Source organism: Cheilinus undulatus, linkage group 17 (assembly GCF_018320785.1).
Source record: "Cheilinus undulatus linkage group 17, ASM1832078v1, whole genome shotgun sequence".
NCBI lineage: Eukaryota > Metazoa > Chordata > Actinopteri > Labriformes > Labridae > Cheilinus > Cheilinus undulatus.
The window spans coordinates 39,294,304-39,309,831 of NC_054881.1; the positions used below are offsets into that span (position 1 = coordinate 39,294,304).

The window sequence follows — 15,528 nt, forward strand, 5'->3', positions numbered from 1 at the left end:
CAGTCTGGTTTGACCATCAGTGTGCACCAGTGGCTATGCTTACATTTGTGTGTGTGTGTCGTGGTCATGAAGACTGAAAAAGCTACATCTAATATGATGTTAGTCTTAACAGACCGATTTAAAAACATTTCGTGATGGTCCTGAAGCATGTTTGGGCTTCTTGTTTGTTGTTAAACACTGATAGTTGCTCAATATTTGTTTAAGGTCGGTTTTTCCCTGCATGACAGTAAACATTACATTTCATCCTTTTTTTGCGGTGAGTTTTGTCCATCTTGCAGGTGAATTACAGTTCACTGAAAGTTACACAACACCTGTAGTGCAGTTGATTACAACAGACATGCAATTTATCCCAAAGAGAAGGTTGAAATGTTTTTTTCTGTTTTCCATCATTTTAAAAATAGTGTAATGCTTTTAACAGGACTGAATAATACAAAGAGAGATGTATTCATCCCATCCTCAAGGACAGGGGTGTCCAAACTTTTTCCATTGGGGGCCACATGTAGAAATAAAAAAGGATGGTGGGGCCACTTTCATATACCTCACCTCGATATTAAAGTAAGTAAATCCAATCTAATGTAGGTTAAAAAACGCTCAGTGATTGGGTATGCTTTAACGGTTAGTTGATGGCCCCAGTCGGCTCTGGCTACTGCTGGCTCCACCCCTGGAACATTATTGGTGTTGCTATTTGCTGCTGTAGTCCATAAGGGCGTTATAAATTATGATATCTTTCCTATTTTGATATTGTGTCTAAATTTAGTCCTTGAAAAACAGCATTCAAATGTGTTGTCAAAATGTTTGTTTACAGTATTAGCATGGTAGCACTGCATTGTGCTGAAACCAAGAAGGGTAATACAGTCTAACACAAGCTTCATGCTCTATTTTTAGGCCATATTTCATTTAAAGAATTTTGGGGGGGCCAATCAAAAATGGGCGGTAGGCCACATTTGGCCCCCAGGCCATAGTTTGGACACACCTGCTCGAGGACATCAGGATTTGCAAAATAATACGGAAAAAAAAAAGTTTAACTGAGGGTTAATCATGTATAGTAGGACTGGTTGTTTCACGAGACTTATGGCCCTCCATGGCTGGCTGCTGAGAAGCATCCCTGCAGCATGATGCTGCCACCACCGTGTGCTTGTGGTAGTGTGCAGTGTTTGGCATTGTCTCTGGTGGTCTAAAAGCTCAGTTTTGGTCTCATCAGACCAAATAGCTTTTTTCCACTTGACCATGGAGTCTCCCACATGACCTTTTGGTGAACTCATGGTGTAATGGTAGCCATGAATACTGATTAACCAGTCACTGGACCTTCCAGACACGTGTCTGTATAGGACAATCACTGAGACACATTGACTGCACTCAGGTGATCCTTATTTCACTAATTGTGAGACTACTAGCACCAGTTGGCTGGACCTCTGTTGAATTAGGTCTGTCACTTTTCTATTCTATCAATAGTTAAATCATCTTAGATAGCACCATTTAAACAATATTGTATTTGGACTTCTTTAAAAAATAGGGCAGGTTATGGTTATTGCAGACTATACTCCCATTTGTTACACATAAGTAAGTTATTTTTAAAAACCTGCTAATTTTACCCACCTAATTTAGTTTTTCATGTGCACCAAAACGCTACACGATAAAAGAGAGCATTTCAGCAATCAGTTTATTGGCTAAATATACGCAAAAGTCTGAAAAACTTCACTTTTTATTCTATTTTTTGAATGAGAGCATCTCTCTGCTTAAAGACGGAGTTCTGGACTTTTGTGTTTTTTGTTCATTCAATAATTCTTCTCTATGGGCTAAATATCTCATCTCTGGTGTGTGGCTGTGATTGGCCGGCTTCAACACAGGGCTCCGCTCCCCATTGGCTGAGCGCGTGTCTGGGGCGTTTCACTGGGACAGCCCGGCTGTGTCCGGGTAAGATGGCGTTGGAAGAGCAGTGCTCGGCACCACCTCAATGGCGGTCCATATCGTTGACACACGTAGAATTCCCCGAGGGTGAGTAAAGTCGGCATGTTTCTGTAACTATTTAAGACCTACTTACCAACAGCCGCTTCGTTATCCTCGAAGAGTGCATGTGTTTGCGTGCTACTGAATGGACACGGCCGCTGGTGCTGCTGCTAAATAGTGAGCTGCTGTGAAACCTCGAGCACAGCGGGGAATGTAGCCCGGACTGCCAAATTGTGAGACAGCGCCGCATGCGCAGTTGGCGTCAACGTCCACAATGAAAGCTAGTTAGCCTGATAGCTATTCTAATATCGGTGTTTGATTTGTTCTTTATTGAAAAAGCAAATATTCCAAGTCTTGTAACAATGTGGGGGAAAAAATCAAGTACTCTTAACAGTAAAATATTATTTTTTCCATGGTTAAATTAAATACATTTATCGCCTTACGGGATAGCAGCCGCGGCTATGCTAACGTGTTAGCTAGCTTCTTGGTCAGATACTGTTAAGTATAACAAGCATAACCCACGACATACCAAGCTGTTTGAATTTATAAAACTATTTTTAGCCAGTTTGATAATATGAAAAGTAGCGTTGCTTTTCAAACTCACTATCTTCCTATCTGCCAGAGACTAATATAAAACCATCCGGGTTCACTGAGTAAAGTGTCACTCCCACTTGCTAGGTAGCCTCACTGGGGTTTGGATAAATGCCTTAACTTCGGTGCCTTGTTGCTGTTTTTAGGTGATCTGACGGGACATGTGCTGGCCTACATCAGTCTCCTTCCCATAGCAATTCTTGTGGGTTTTGTTACACTCATAGTATTTAAACGGGAGCTGCACACGGTGAGTCTGATTTCACTTTAAGAGGTTTTGTTGTAAGAATTTCAGTTTTAATGGCACTATTTTACTGGACTTCATTGCTTTAATGGTTGCAGGAGGTAGGAGGTATGTACATAAGCTGTCATATGTTGACCTTTGTATTTCTTCTGCAGATTTCCTTCTTCGGTGGGCTCCTCCTCAATGAAGGGGTGAACTGGCTGCTCAAGCACATTCTCAGAGAGCCGCGCCCATGTGCAGGTAAATGGTGCAACTAGCTGATATCTAGATTGAGCAACTTGAAAAAACAACTTTATAACAAAGGAAAGCTACATCTGATATCACTCTCATTATCAGCAAAACTAGTCAGGTGTCCAAGAAGGGCTGTCATGATTCTAGTATGATCAAGCAGTAGTGACACCTGTGTTGATTTAATAACAAGACAATTCTTAGGTTGATAATTTGTTAAATTTTTAAGAATTGCAAGCCAACCCACGCACACTGTCTAAATTGCACAAAGACATTGTACTAAAACCTCGGCATATTTCTTGTTTTGCTTGCAATTTTTGATAGGATTCATTCCTTCCTGCACACCTGTCTCATGAAATACAGGTGCATCTTAAAAAAAATTAACGTATCATTTAAAAGTTCATATTCCCCCTTGTTTCACTTCAAATAGTTAAACTTCCACATATCCTAGATCACAGGTGTCAAACTCAAGGCCCGGGGGCCAAATCCAGCTGGTGGAACAGTTAAATCCGGCCCGCAAGATGATCTCATATTTCTGTTACAACTGGCCCATCAGTCTGAGGTCTGCAGATTTCCTCAAGTGTAAAAATGTGAACTTATCCTGGATGATTTAAGATATCCTTGTTAATTCATAAAATCTGAAAAAGTAAGGAGTAAAAATATTTAGGTAAGAAGTCAGAAATGTGGGAAAAGAAATGAGTTTGTCTTTTAATTTCACATTTTCAATTTAGCATCTCACAATTAGGACTCAAACTTAGGATTTTAACTTTTTATTTCATACTTTGAGCATTTCAAGTCACAATTTTTACTTCTCATATAATATTTTGAGCTTTAAGATTCATAATTCTAATATTTATTTTGACCTATTTAACCAATTATTTTGTGTTTTACCTCATATTTTCAACTCCAAGCTTCGACTACATAATCCCATAGTTTGACCTTTTACACTTACAATTTAAAATTTTGAATCAAATTTTGACTTTTATTTTATGATTACAAATTTTGTTTTAGATTTTGACCTTTTAAACTCATGATTTTTGACTTTCTTTCTAATATATTTGCCATTAAAAAACATTATTTTTCAATTTCATGTTTTGACCTTTTTGAACTAATAAATTTACTTTTCTCAATTTTTGGCCTTTTAACTTATCTCTTTAACTTTTTAAATGTCAAAATTGTTTATCATCAGTGCTAAGCTTTTTTTTCCATATTTTGTTACCGGTGAAGCAAGGTTGACAGTTTATGGTTAAAAAGGTGACCCTGTTTGGCCCTCAGGTTAGTCCTGAATCAGGAATCTGGCCCCTGCTGTGATTGAGTTTGACACCCCTGTCTAGATTCATCTCATACAAAATGAAATATTTCAAGACTTTTTTGTGTTAATTTAGGTGATAATGGCTTATTTCCGCAATCTCAAAATGTTAAACTGTTGTGGAAAAGTCAGAATTTCAAAGGTTTCCCGAGGTCTCATTCTCTCAAACTGGTTCAGTACATCCAACTAATCATGGGGAAGACTGCTGACTAGACTCTTGCCCAGAGGTCAGTCGCTAGCTGTGTTTTCATTGCAGTTTTTCACAAAATACCATAAAATACTAAATAATAGCCCGGGCATTTATTTGTCTCAATCACTGAGCAGACCAGGCGGCTATTTGGAACAGGCGTTTAATTCCTTTCTCACAAAAATCTTGCTTAGCAAAAATTGGAAAAATATGGTAAATTTAATCAAACTATGTATTTACACCAGTATGAATATCACTTTTACATTTTTAAGACAAGATTACAGTACCATAGTTATACTTTTGTCTTCTTCTGTCAACTCAACACCCTGTAAACACTTTAAATACTGATAAGGAACTAAACAAACACAAAGTTGATGACAGACAGTTTAATGTTAATGTCGTACTTTTTATTTTCTGGCTGCACCGGGGCATGGCGCTGCTATCTCACTTGAGAACACCAGCAAGGGACGGGGGTGCCCCAGCCAATGAGGAGGCTAGTACTCTCAGCCAATTGGGCTCAGGTCAGAGGGAGCGTTCTTATTGGCCGCTGTAACTACCGTATCTCAGTTGATTCAGTGGCGGAGTTACGGCGATGTTCGGCCCTGTGTAGAATTTGTTCATGATGAGATGAAGTGTTTTCTTACCTGTGATTCGGCCATTGATTTCAGTGGAAAAGCAGAGCAAACTAGAGAGAGCAGGGAGAGACATGCAGGAAATAGTGCAGCGGGCCTGATTCGAACCTGGGTCGCCTGTATACATGATGCGCCCCTTAACCACTCGACTACCGGTGCGCCCCTCACATATCGGAGCTTTAAATAAATTACACCTGGCATTTATTTGGAACAAGCGTTTATTTGTCAAAATGTACTGCCACACCTGGCGGTTATTTGGGACCCAGTAGTTATTTGGTATTTTACGGTAAAAGCAATATTTCTAAAATTTCAGCTTATTAATATTGTGCTTTGAATGTGTTTCCAGTGTCGGGTGTTTTGGGCATGAGCCTTGTAATTCTCATAAGATTTCATCTTGCGAGACTCCACTGCAAGGAAGATGGACGCTCAAAACCTGTTGTGTGTTGGTACGGTTGTGATTACATCTGCAGCGGTTGCCTTGACAATTTTGAACAAAAGACAAGGCAACGGATGATAGTTCAGAGGCAAAGTCCTATGTATGGCAAAAGCCACGTATAAGGGTATAAGTATGATGTTGAGAAAAGTCTCGGTCCCCTCTTCTGTCCACACGTACTGTGCCATGTTGTCTCTGAGTGAACTGGTCATGTGACACCGTACATCACGTCCTGTGACGTGTAAATGCGGAAAAAATGTTTCCATTACACTTTGCAATACATTCCTATATCGAAACATCTGTGAAGCACCTTATGAGGGCATAAAAGCTTTTTAGCGATATTTGAGAGGTTCAAGTGTTACCAGTTTTTGTATTGCGCTATTTGGATTTTGCACATTTGTAAGGGTAATGGGTAACAGGGTTGAGCTCAGCCTTCAGAGGATTGTCAAACAAAGCAGATTCGAGAACTTAAGGGAGCTTTACAAGGAGTGGACTGAGTCAGTGGAACAATAGCCACCAAACAGACGGGTCCAGGAGATGGACTACAAGTGTCGTGTTCTTTGTGTGGAGCCAGTCCTGAACTACAGATGACACCAGACTGTCACCAGACTGTTGCTCAGTGGTCCAAAGTCTTGTTTGCGTATGAAAGGGAGTTTTGAATTTCATCTGGAAATCAATGTCCCAGAGTCTGGAGGAAGATCTGAGAGACACAGAATCCAAAGAGCTTAAAGTCCAGTGTTTCCAGTCTCCACGGTCAGTAATGGTTATTGGTGCCATGTCGTCTTCTGCTGTTGGTCCACTGGTCTTTAGTCCAGAGTCAACGATGTCAGTGTCTACCAGGAGATTTTGGAGCCCTTCATGCTTCCATCTGCTGGGAAGCTTTATGGAGATAATGATTTCCTTTACCAGCAGGACTTGGTACCTGACCACAGTGAGCCAAAACAACCAGAAACTGGTTCACTGACCGTGGTGTTACTGTGTTTGATTGGCCAACTGGTCTGACCTGAACCTAGTAGAGGATCTTTGGGGAAATGTCAAGAGGAAGATAAGAAACAGCAGACTCAACAATCAGATGAGCCAAAGGCTGCTATCAGAGCAACCTGGGCTTCATGACACCCCAGCAGTGCCATGGACTGATCGCCTCCATGAGTGCATAAACTAACATAATTTTTCAGAAGGTCACAGTTCTGTATTATAAATCTTTTTTTTTGGACTGATATTTTGTGATATTTTAACATTTTTAGGCAGTGAAGGTTTTTTTGTGGGCTGTAAACACCAAGATTAAAACAAAAACGTCCTGAAATATTTCACCTTGTATTAGAATAATCTGGAAGTTTCACTTGTTGAATTAAATTTTTCATGATAGTCACATTTTTGTCGATTTGCCTGTAAATGAATTTTTCAAAGTTTGGGCACTGTTTGATACTATAGTTCATTACATTTAGAAAATGTTAACATAAATAATAGTCTAAAGCAAATCAGGTGGATCTTAGTATGATGAAAGGATGACTGTTATTTATAAATACAAAAGTAAAAATGGGCGTTAATGGAAATGTTCTAAAAAAATAAGTTTCTGTCTTTAGTTCAGATTTTCGGTTTCAAAGCATGAACAACTTCTGCTTACATGATAGTGTCAGTAAATGAGAGACAATCTTAAACCAAAATAAATAGTAATTTAACCATGGTATCTATTTTTCTTTGAAGATATTATCTCTACTTAAAAGTTTTTTTTGTCTCCCTACAGGAACCCACTCCACCCTGCACACAGATTATGGGATGCCCTCCAGTCACTCCCAGCTTATCTGGTTCTTTGTTGTTTACTTCTTTCTTTTCCTTTATTTAAGGTGAGCTGGGGTCTTCTGGATGTTTAAAGAAGGTTTAGAGTGGGAAGTAAAGTACAAAAAAGACAACTTAAGATGCTAATTTAGTCTGGGGATGAATAAATACTATCTCTACAGCTTTTGTGTCGCACAGCTTCATTTCACATTAATGCAAGGCAACACTGAAACTTATTCATTTTATAGATGAAAAATGTTTTGTCCCTCATTAGAAGCTGCCTGTCTTCCATTATGACGTAGAGCTCATGTGAATCGTGGTCTCTCTTTTCAGAATGCATCAAACGAACAATGCTCGATGTGTGGACTTGCTGTGGAGACACATACTGTCCATCATCCTGTTGGGCATGGCCTTATCAGTCTCATACAGCAGGTACGTTCCTGTTTCAAGACTAAAATATCTCGTGCATAAAAAGAAGAAAGTGTAAGCATCCTAAGATTATTGAATACTTGGATTTATTCAGCCCACCTCATGAGTTCTGTTGAATTTGATGTATTTTCTTGATTTTTTTTCCTGTTGGAAGCTGTTTTAGAAGGCATCCAGGGGTGGGCTTGACTCCTAGCACCTATAGCTGCCCTCATGCGCTTTGTGTAACGTTCCCATCAAAATAGTGGCCCATGTACTGGAATCTAATAAGCTAGCCGTGACGCATGTCTCCAGTCATTTGGGGATGCCTTGAGTGCTACCATTGGATCTGTGTCTGTGATTGGAGGGAGCATGGATGTTGTAGAGCAGTTCACCTACCTTAGCAGCATCGATCTGCTGACTGTGTGGCTAAGATCTACTGCAGACTTGAACTTGCACACGGGTGATGGGTAAGCTGAGCAAGACAGTTTGGCGTTGGTATCTGAGCATGAGTACGGAGGTTAAAATCTTTCCATCTTTGGTCCTCCCGGTCTTCCTATACTGTTACAAGGCCTGAACGCTGACTGATGGAAAGCGGCGCCAGCTGGACTCCTTTGTGACGGCTTCTCTCCAGCACATATTTCAGTATCATTTGCAAGACCATGTGTCTAATGCTGACGTGTTTAGGAGAGCAGGAATGGGAAAGGTCAGTTGTGGGAACCTGGTGTACTTTCCCAGGCCTGATCCAGCTCACAGCATACTGGGTGCCTGGTGGGCAGGTTCAGACACTGGGAATGGCAGCGTGCGTCATGGAGGGTTCAAGATACCTGCAGAGATGGGGCATGGGCCTGACACAGGCCTGGATGATGGCCATCAGGAGGGCAGAGCAGTGATCTGGGAGTGTATCGTTGAGCAAATAAACTGAAGACACTGCTCAGTAAGGAGCAGATGATCAGCAGAGGAGGGCAGCATGACCTGCAGGCTCTAGGTTTGTTTCATCAATGCAGGTGGAGAGCTTAATTACTGTGTTATAGCTAGTAGATGTACATGCAGCAAAAACAGTGGTGCTAAAAGAGCAACACAGCTGTTCAGAAACTTTAGGTTGTGGATTTTGGTTGTGGACTGTTTAAACCTTTGGGAGAAAAACAGACTGCAGCTTATAAATCAGGATGACTTGTATTCCAAATGTTACAGTACTTTCTATTTGCTTTACTGCAGAAGCCATAAATGGACACATCCATGCATTTTCTTCATAACATGAAAATTACCAGTTTTTTGCTCAAGATTTGAACTAATTAATCTCATTATCTCAGCATAGCAATGCTGCATTTCCTGTGAAGAAGAGTAAACCTCTCAAGATTTTAATAAACCAGTTAGCAGGAAAAAAACTGCTTTATTATCCTGAGAGTGGATCAAAACAAAGGTACTCTCTTTATGAGAGAACAGAGTTAATAAAATGTGTGGATGCTTTGTGTAGGGTTTTCACATGTGGCTCATTCATCAGCCTTGAAAGTATTTGCTATTATTGTCCACAGTAGTAACAGTCTTCCAAGTTTACAGTGTGCTCAGGGCAAATAGACTAGAATTTTTTAGATTATTGTTTGACCGGCCAGTCTGCTCACACTTTGAGCACAGGAAGCCAAACTGTGCTATTTCCTGTCGACACTATTTTTACCGTGAGAGCAAGCAAAGTGTGATACCATAACACACGTTCAGCAAAGTATTTAGTTTGCTGGTTCTTGCAGATGCTTAAAGCCTTTAAAATCTCATGTAGAGATTGCAATTAATCGGAAATTAGATTAAATAGCAATATGGTGCAATATTTCTTTAACCTCAGGTTAGTGTCAAAATATCCATTTAAAGTGTTTTTGCAGCAGAGATGTTATGCATTATGTGCCTTTCATATGCAGTTATTCAAGTGTCATTTTTTAGAATAGTTTACAAAAAATCATGCTTCCTTTAAGTTTTTTATTAATGTATGAGAATGCATAAAAATGATCATTCCCTTAAGTAACAATTCAGATCCGGTTTGCAATGCGAATCAAAATCATCACAATCAATCTAATCTAATGTTGTGTTTGTTAAAATGGGGAACTTGAGAATTAACCACATTTAAAATTGCAGTCACAATTCTGGGGGAAAAATTGCAATTAGACTTTTTCCTAAATCGTTCAGATTTAAACTTTGAGGTCATTAAAGTCTTAAAGCCTTAATTTTACTTGTCTTAGGTATTAGATCAGGGTTGTCAAACTCAATCACAGCAGGGGCCGGATTCTGGATTTAGGTCTAACCTGAGGGCCGAACAGGGTCAACATTTAACCTTAAACTGTCAACCTCATTTTTACCAGTAATAAAATATGGAGGAAAAACAAAAAACAAAAAACAAAACAGCACTGATGATAAATCATTTGGAAATTCAAAAAAGTAAAAAATGATAAGTTTAAAGGCTCAAATCTGAGATAAAAATTCCAACCTATTAGTTCAAAAGATCAGAACACGATATTAAAAATAGAAAAAAAATTGTTTTTTTAAACAGCAAATATACAAGGAGAAAGTTTAAATCATAAGTTTGAAAGGTCAAAATATGAGATGAAATTTGAAATCATAAGTTTAAAAGTCAATTATGTCTTAAAATTTTAAATTGTGAGTCTGATAGTTCAAAATGTGGGATTTAAAACCAAAATTATTGTTGAAAATTTTAAAATATGAGCTAGGGTTCAAAAGTATGACTTAAAAAGTTAAAAATATGATTTAAATACAAAGCTGGGAATGTAAAAGGTCAAAATATTATATAAAAAGTAAAAATTTTTAATACAAAATGTCAAAATATGAGAAAAATTTAAAATTGGGAATCTAATAGATAAAAATGTGACATTTAAAGTCCAAATAATCATTTTAAAAGGTCAAAGTATGAAATGAAAAGTCAAAATCACATTTTTATGTCGTAATCTTGAGCAAAATTGAAAATAAGAAATAAAAACACAAATGAACTTTCCCCCTTGCATTCTTGACTTTTTATGAAATATTTTTTACTCTTTACTTTTTCAGGTTTTTAATGGCTTAACAAGGATATTTTAAATAATCAAGATGAAGTTTACATTTTTATACTGGAGGAAATCTGCAGACCTCATACTGGTGGGCCAGTTAGAATACAAATATGATAAATGTGATAATCGATTAATGGGCCGGATTTGGACCCTGGGCCTTGAGTTTGAAACCTGAGAAACGTCTGAATCCTTTATCAAATCTTGTTCTTTATTTGCACTCAAACTTTGAATGGAGGACAGAGAGATTGAAAATAGAGAAATGGAAATCTAAGGACGTTTGATTACAACGTCGAAATACTGACCATTGTTCTCAAGGTAAACTGGAATTTTAGGGTGATTTGAAGTCAAGGTGATGAAGCTTTTTAAACAACAACACTGAGGATCAAAGAGGGTCAGCCTCAAATGAAATCCAGTACATAACCCTAACTTTTAACATAACCCTAATTTTCTCAAAATGATCTTTTAAAAGTGTGCAGCAGCCCTAGTTTGCAGCTCATTTATGAAACTGTTAACATGTTTTCTCTCTTTCTCAGGGTGTACCTGTTGTATCACACCTGGAGCCAAGTTTTCTACGGCGCCGTGGCCGGTAGTACGATTGGCATAGTCTGGTTCTTTTTCACACAAGAGGTGCTGACACCAATATTCCCCAAAATAGCAGCGTGGTAAGTAGTGCCCTCATTTCTCTGCTTCCTCCTTGTGTCACAGGGGAGGACAATTCCTCCTCAGCCTGAATAAGTAAGTGTTTAAAATGGCTCTATTATGGCTGCTCTAATTATCTTTTCCCTACACTTTCGTTTCACAGGCCAATATCAGAGTACTTCCTGGTGCGAGACACGAGCTTGATCCCCAACATCTTATGGTTTGAATATACAGTGACCAGATCAGAGGCAAGGTGAGCGTTAAAGGACAGAAAACAGTCACACCACGAACTGCTGCATGCTTGGTCCTGTTTATTCTCAATGCTTTTTGTATTTGATACCGTGCATGATCACATTTTTTAAGAATAATTTCTCCGGATCTTTGCTGAGATGTTTCTACACCTTGATTGTAGTCCACCTGTGGTAAATTAGATCGATTGGACACGAGAAGACATAGAAGGCCTCACAGCTGACAATGATATCAGAGCAAAAACCAAACCATGAGGTCAAAGGAACTGCCTACAGAGCTCAGAGACAGGATTGGTGACAGGCACAGATCTGGTAAGAAAGGTGACCAAGAACCTGATGGACACTGACTGAGCTCCAGAGATCCTGTGTGGAGATGGGACAAAGTTCAGCCATCTAGAATATCTCTGCTCCATTAAGCTTTCCCTAAACCCAGACCAATCTCCCAGTCCCTGCTGCTGAGAAACACCCCCTCAGTATGATGCTACCACATCATGCTTCACTGTTGGGATGGTATTGGGCAGGTGATGAGCAGTGCCAGGTTTCCTTCAGACATACCATTTTGAAATGAGGCCAAACAGTTCAATCTTGGTTTCTTAAAGGTCACATATTTTACCCTTTTAAGACAAGTTTATATTGGTCTCAGAGGTCCCCAAAACATGCCTTTGAGCTTTGTTGCTGAGAAAACAATCCAGTGTTGGATTTTTGCATGTATACAAACCCCTCTGTTTCAGCCCTGCTCCGAACGAGCTGTTTCTGTGTCTGTAGCTTTAAATGTTACTGATCTGTCTGACTCCGCCCCTGACCACACCCATCTCAGGAAATGGATGTGGCTCCCCTGATGTTAAAATATCATTTGGCAGACTCCTTTATCCAAAGTTAAGGACCTTGCTCAAGGGCCAAAACTGTACATGTACATGGATTATGCACTGAATGGGATTTGAACCATCAATCTCACAGACCTAAGTCAGCAGGGTAACCCATTGAGAGGAGAGGCAGAACCTGGGGGTGGGGCTAACTCCCCACATGATATCATGAGGGGAAAATCTGAAAACGGCTCGTTTCAGCACACATTTTCTGAAAGGTGGGGAAAGAGAGGGGGGTAAGGAATGGATTTTTCTGGTACTTTAGGGGATTGTGGACAGGCCAGGGCCACATATTTTTGTGAAGAAAAAACCTGAAAAGTGATTTTTGCAAAATATGCCCCCCTTAACACCAAAGAATCTTGTTTCTCACAGACTGAATGTCTTTTAGGTGCTTTTTTGCAATCAGGTGGGCTTTCATGTGTTTTGCACTGAGAGGGTTCCATCTAGCCACTCTTCCACAAAGCTTGGATCAGTGGAGAGCTGCAGTGATGGTTGTCCTTCTGGAACGTCCTATCTCCACACAGGATCTCTGGAGCTCAAAGTGGCCATCAACCATCTTTGGCACTTCTCTTACCAGATCGGTGCCTGTCAACAATCCCGTGAGCTCTGCAGACAGATGTTTGACCTCATTGCTTGGTTTTTGCACTGATATCACTGTCAGCTGTGAGGCCTTCTACAGGAAGATGTGTGCCTTTCCTAATCATGTAGAAACATCTCAGCAAAGATCAGAGAAACTGGAGGAACCTGGGCTAAATTAACAGTGTTTTGCAAAGGGTCTGCATACTTACCAATGTGATATTTCCATTTATCTGCAGCAATATAAAAAAACTTGAAAAAGTGACGGGGGGTCTGAATACCATCTGAATGTTCAGTAATCTGCCTTGTTAGCACTTTGTTTTAAAGAGGGCGTGGATTATTCTGAGCATGTCTTTTTTTGTTCTTCTAGGAATAGACAACGAAAGCTGGGAACAAAACTTCAATGATCTGCACATTTTCTTTTATGAAACTGAATTTAGGACCACAAACACACATTCACACATGTCCCACACACACAATCTCTAGTACACACACAGACAAACGCTCGCTCAACAGAAACACACTGGAGAACCATCTTCTGGACTGACGCGGTTGCGAGGAGAACAGGGCGGAACCCGTTTACAGGAGTGCCTGGACCTGACCCGGAGCCTACAGCCTGAGCAAGTCCGTCCACACGCCTCTCCTCCTTGTACAGCTTGCCCACAATGCTCTTCAGTGCATGCAAGACTGTGCAAGAGGCATACTATTTAAGGATAGATTAATATATATATTTTAACTATAAACGCACGCTGACAGTAACAGTGTACTGTAAGGAGATTGGAGGATTCTGGCTCCGGTCAGACATTGGTGGGCGTCATTGCAGCATGTATTTAGTGATTCCTTTTTTAACTCTTCTGATGGATAGCTGGTGGGGGAGAGGGGGGAGGGGGGTGGGTTATGGTTAGGTTTTTTCCATTTTTCATTGTTATATAATAGAAAAAGAACAATTTCTTAAAAATATTGGTAATGATGTAATATACAGGAAAATTTGCACTTTGTGAAATTGAAAAAAGACGACTAACACTAGTTAAATGTTAAGATCCTCCCCTTGTTTTCCCTCATCAGTCTTTGCTTTGTATCTATGACTGTCAGTCCTAATGTATTAGACTCCAAAGCTGATCTGCAAGCTGTGTAAATTTAATGTACTATCAAGCATCCAGGTTGTGGTTTCTCTTCATATCCACGTGTGAGGATTATGAGACTGAATCGCAGCAGCAGGTTTTCTGGTTGTTTTTTGTTGTTAAACACTTTGGACTGAGGTGTTTTTTTGTTTCTCTGAGCGCCTCACTCACAGTAGCAGCCTGGGAACCGAATTCTGGGAAACGATTCTCCTTTTTTTTATTCTTTTATCCTGTTTTTTTTTTTTTTTTTTTTTGCTGTTGCAGAGAACAGTTTTTTTAACTGCATTTCCAAAATAACATTCCATATCACTTGGTGAGAAAACGTACACACTGACTGCCGAGGGGATGTGTTTTCTTTTTTATTATTGTGGAAGAAAGGAAGAAAAAAAAAGCCTCAGGTCAGTCGTAGCATGCGATTATGCTTAACATCCTCACAGCCCACGGCAGCTGATGTAGAAGGCTGCTGAGTGGGGATCTGAAGCTGATTTAAAACTGTCATATCATTAGCTCCACAAAGGGAAGTAGTTCTCTTAGAATTGATTTTTTTTCCATGTGTAACCTATATCAGGCTGAATAAAAATGTGTTTATGTACGAGACATGGTTCAAGCTTTATTTTACAGTCACACTGGTGTGTTTTAACCTTGCAAAGCAGATAGATACGCCAGTTTCCTTGTTTCTCACTGGTGAATCCATCTTGCAAAGCTCCCGTTTGAACCGTTTGGGCCCGGTTAGAAAGTGACAGGACCAATCAGTGACGAGGGGTAGTACTTTCAGGCGCGGCAGAGTCGTGACGTAAGCAAGCAGCGATGAGAGGCCAGTGCAATTATGGCAGAAGAGATTAGCATGGATGCTGCTAAAGCGCCAGTTTTATCAGAACTTGATGGCATTTCTCCGTTAAAAGAAGAACAAAGAACAGCAGTGAGTTGTTTTCCTTTCAAAAATGACAAAAGTCATGTACTGACATGTCATTCTTCGGTAGCTGTGCACACGCACCTCGGTGGTGGCTACGTCACATGTTTTGTTGCTCTGATTGGCCCGTAAAGATGTGACAGACAGCACGTTCATCCAATCACACTGAGTTTTTTCGAATCCTCTGCCCTTTCCCAAACGCTTAGTATTGAAGGTTTTCCAGATGGATGTATGGAACGCATCCATCTGGTGTGTCAGGTTAGGTGTGTTCATTTCATCGAGTAAATGTGGCGCTGGATATTCAGATTACTGATCCTCTACCTGGTGCATCAGTCCCTTTGGTACATGTTTGAAGGTGAATCATTTGTCCTGATA

General features: G+C 39.9%; 1 protein-coding gene across 1 annotated transcript; it reads left to right on the forward strand.

Annotated features, from left to right (window-relative positions):
• The first annotated feature begins 1,905 nt into the window (after positions 1–1,905).
• On the forward strand, positions 1,906–14,838 carry dolpp1 (dolichyldiphosphatase 1). The gene is made up of 8 exons (XM_041811032.1): positions 1,906–1,995; positions 2,685–2,785; positions 2,935–3,019; positions 7,313–7,412; positions 7,678–7,776; positions 11,330–11,458; positions 11,599–11,688; positions 13,493–14,838. The coding sequence occupies exons 1-8, from the start codon at positions 1,920–1,922 to the stop codon at positions 13,527–13,529; spliced, it is 717 nt and encodes a 238-aa protein (XP_041666966.1). The 5' UTR covers positions 1,906–1,919; the 3' UTR covers positions 13,530–14,838.
• Positions 14,839–15,528: the final 690 nt, after the last annotated feature.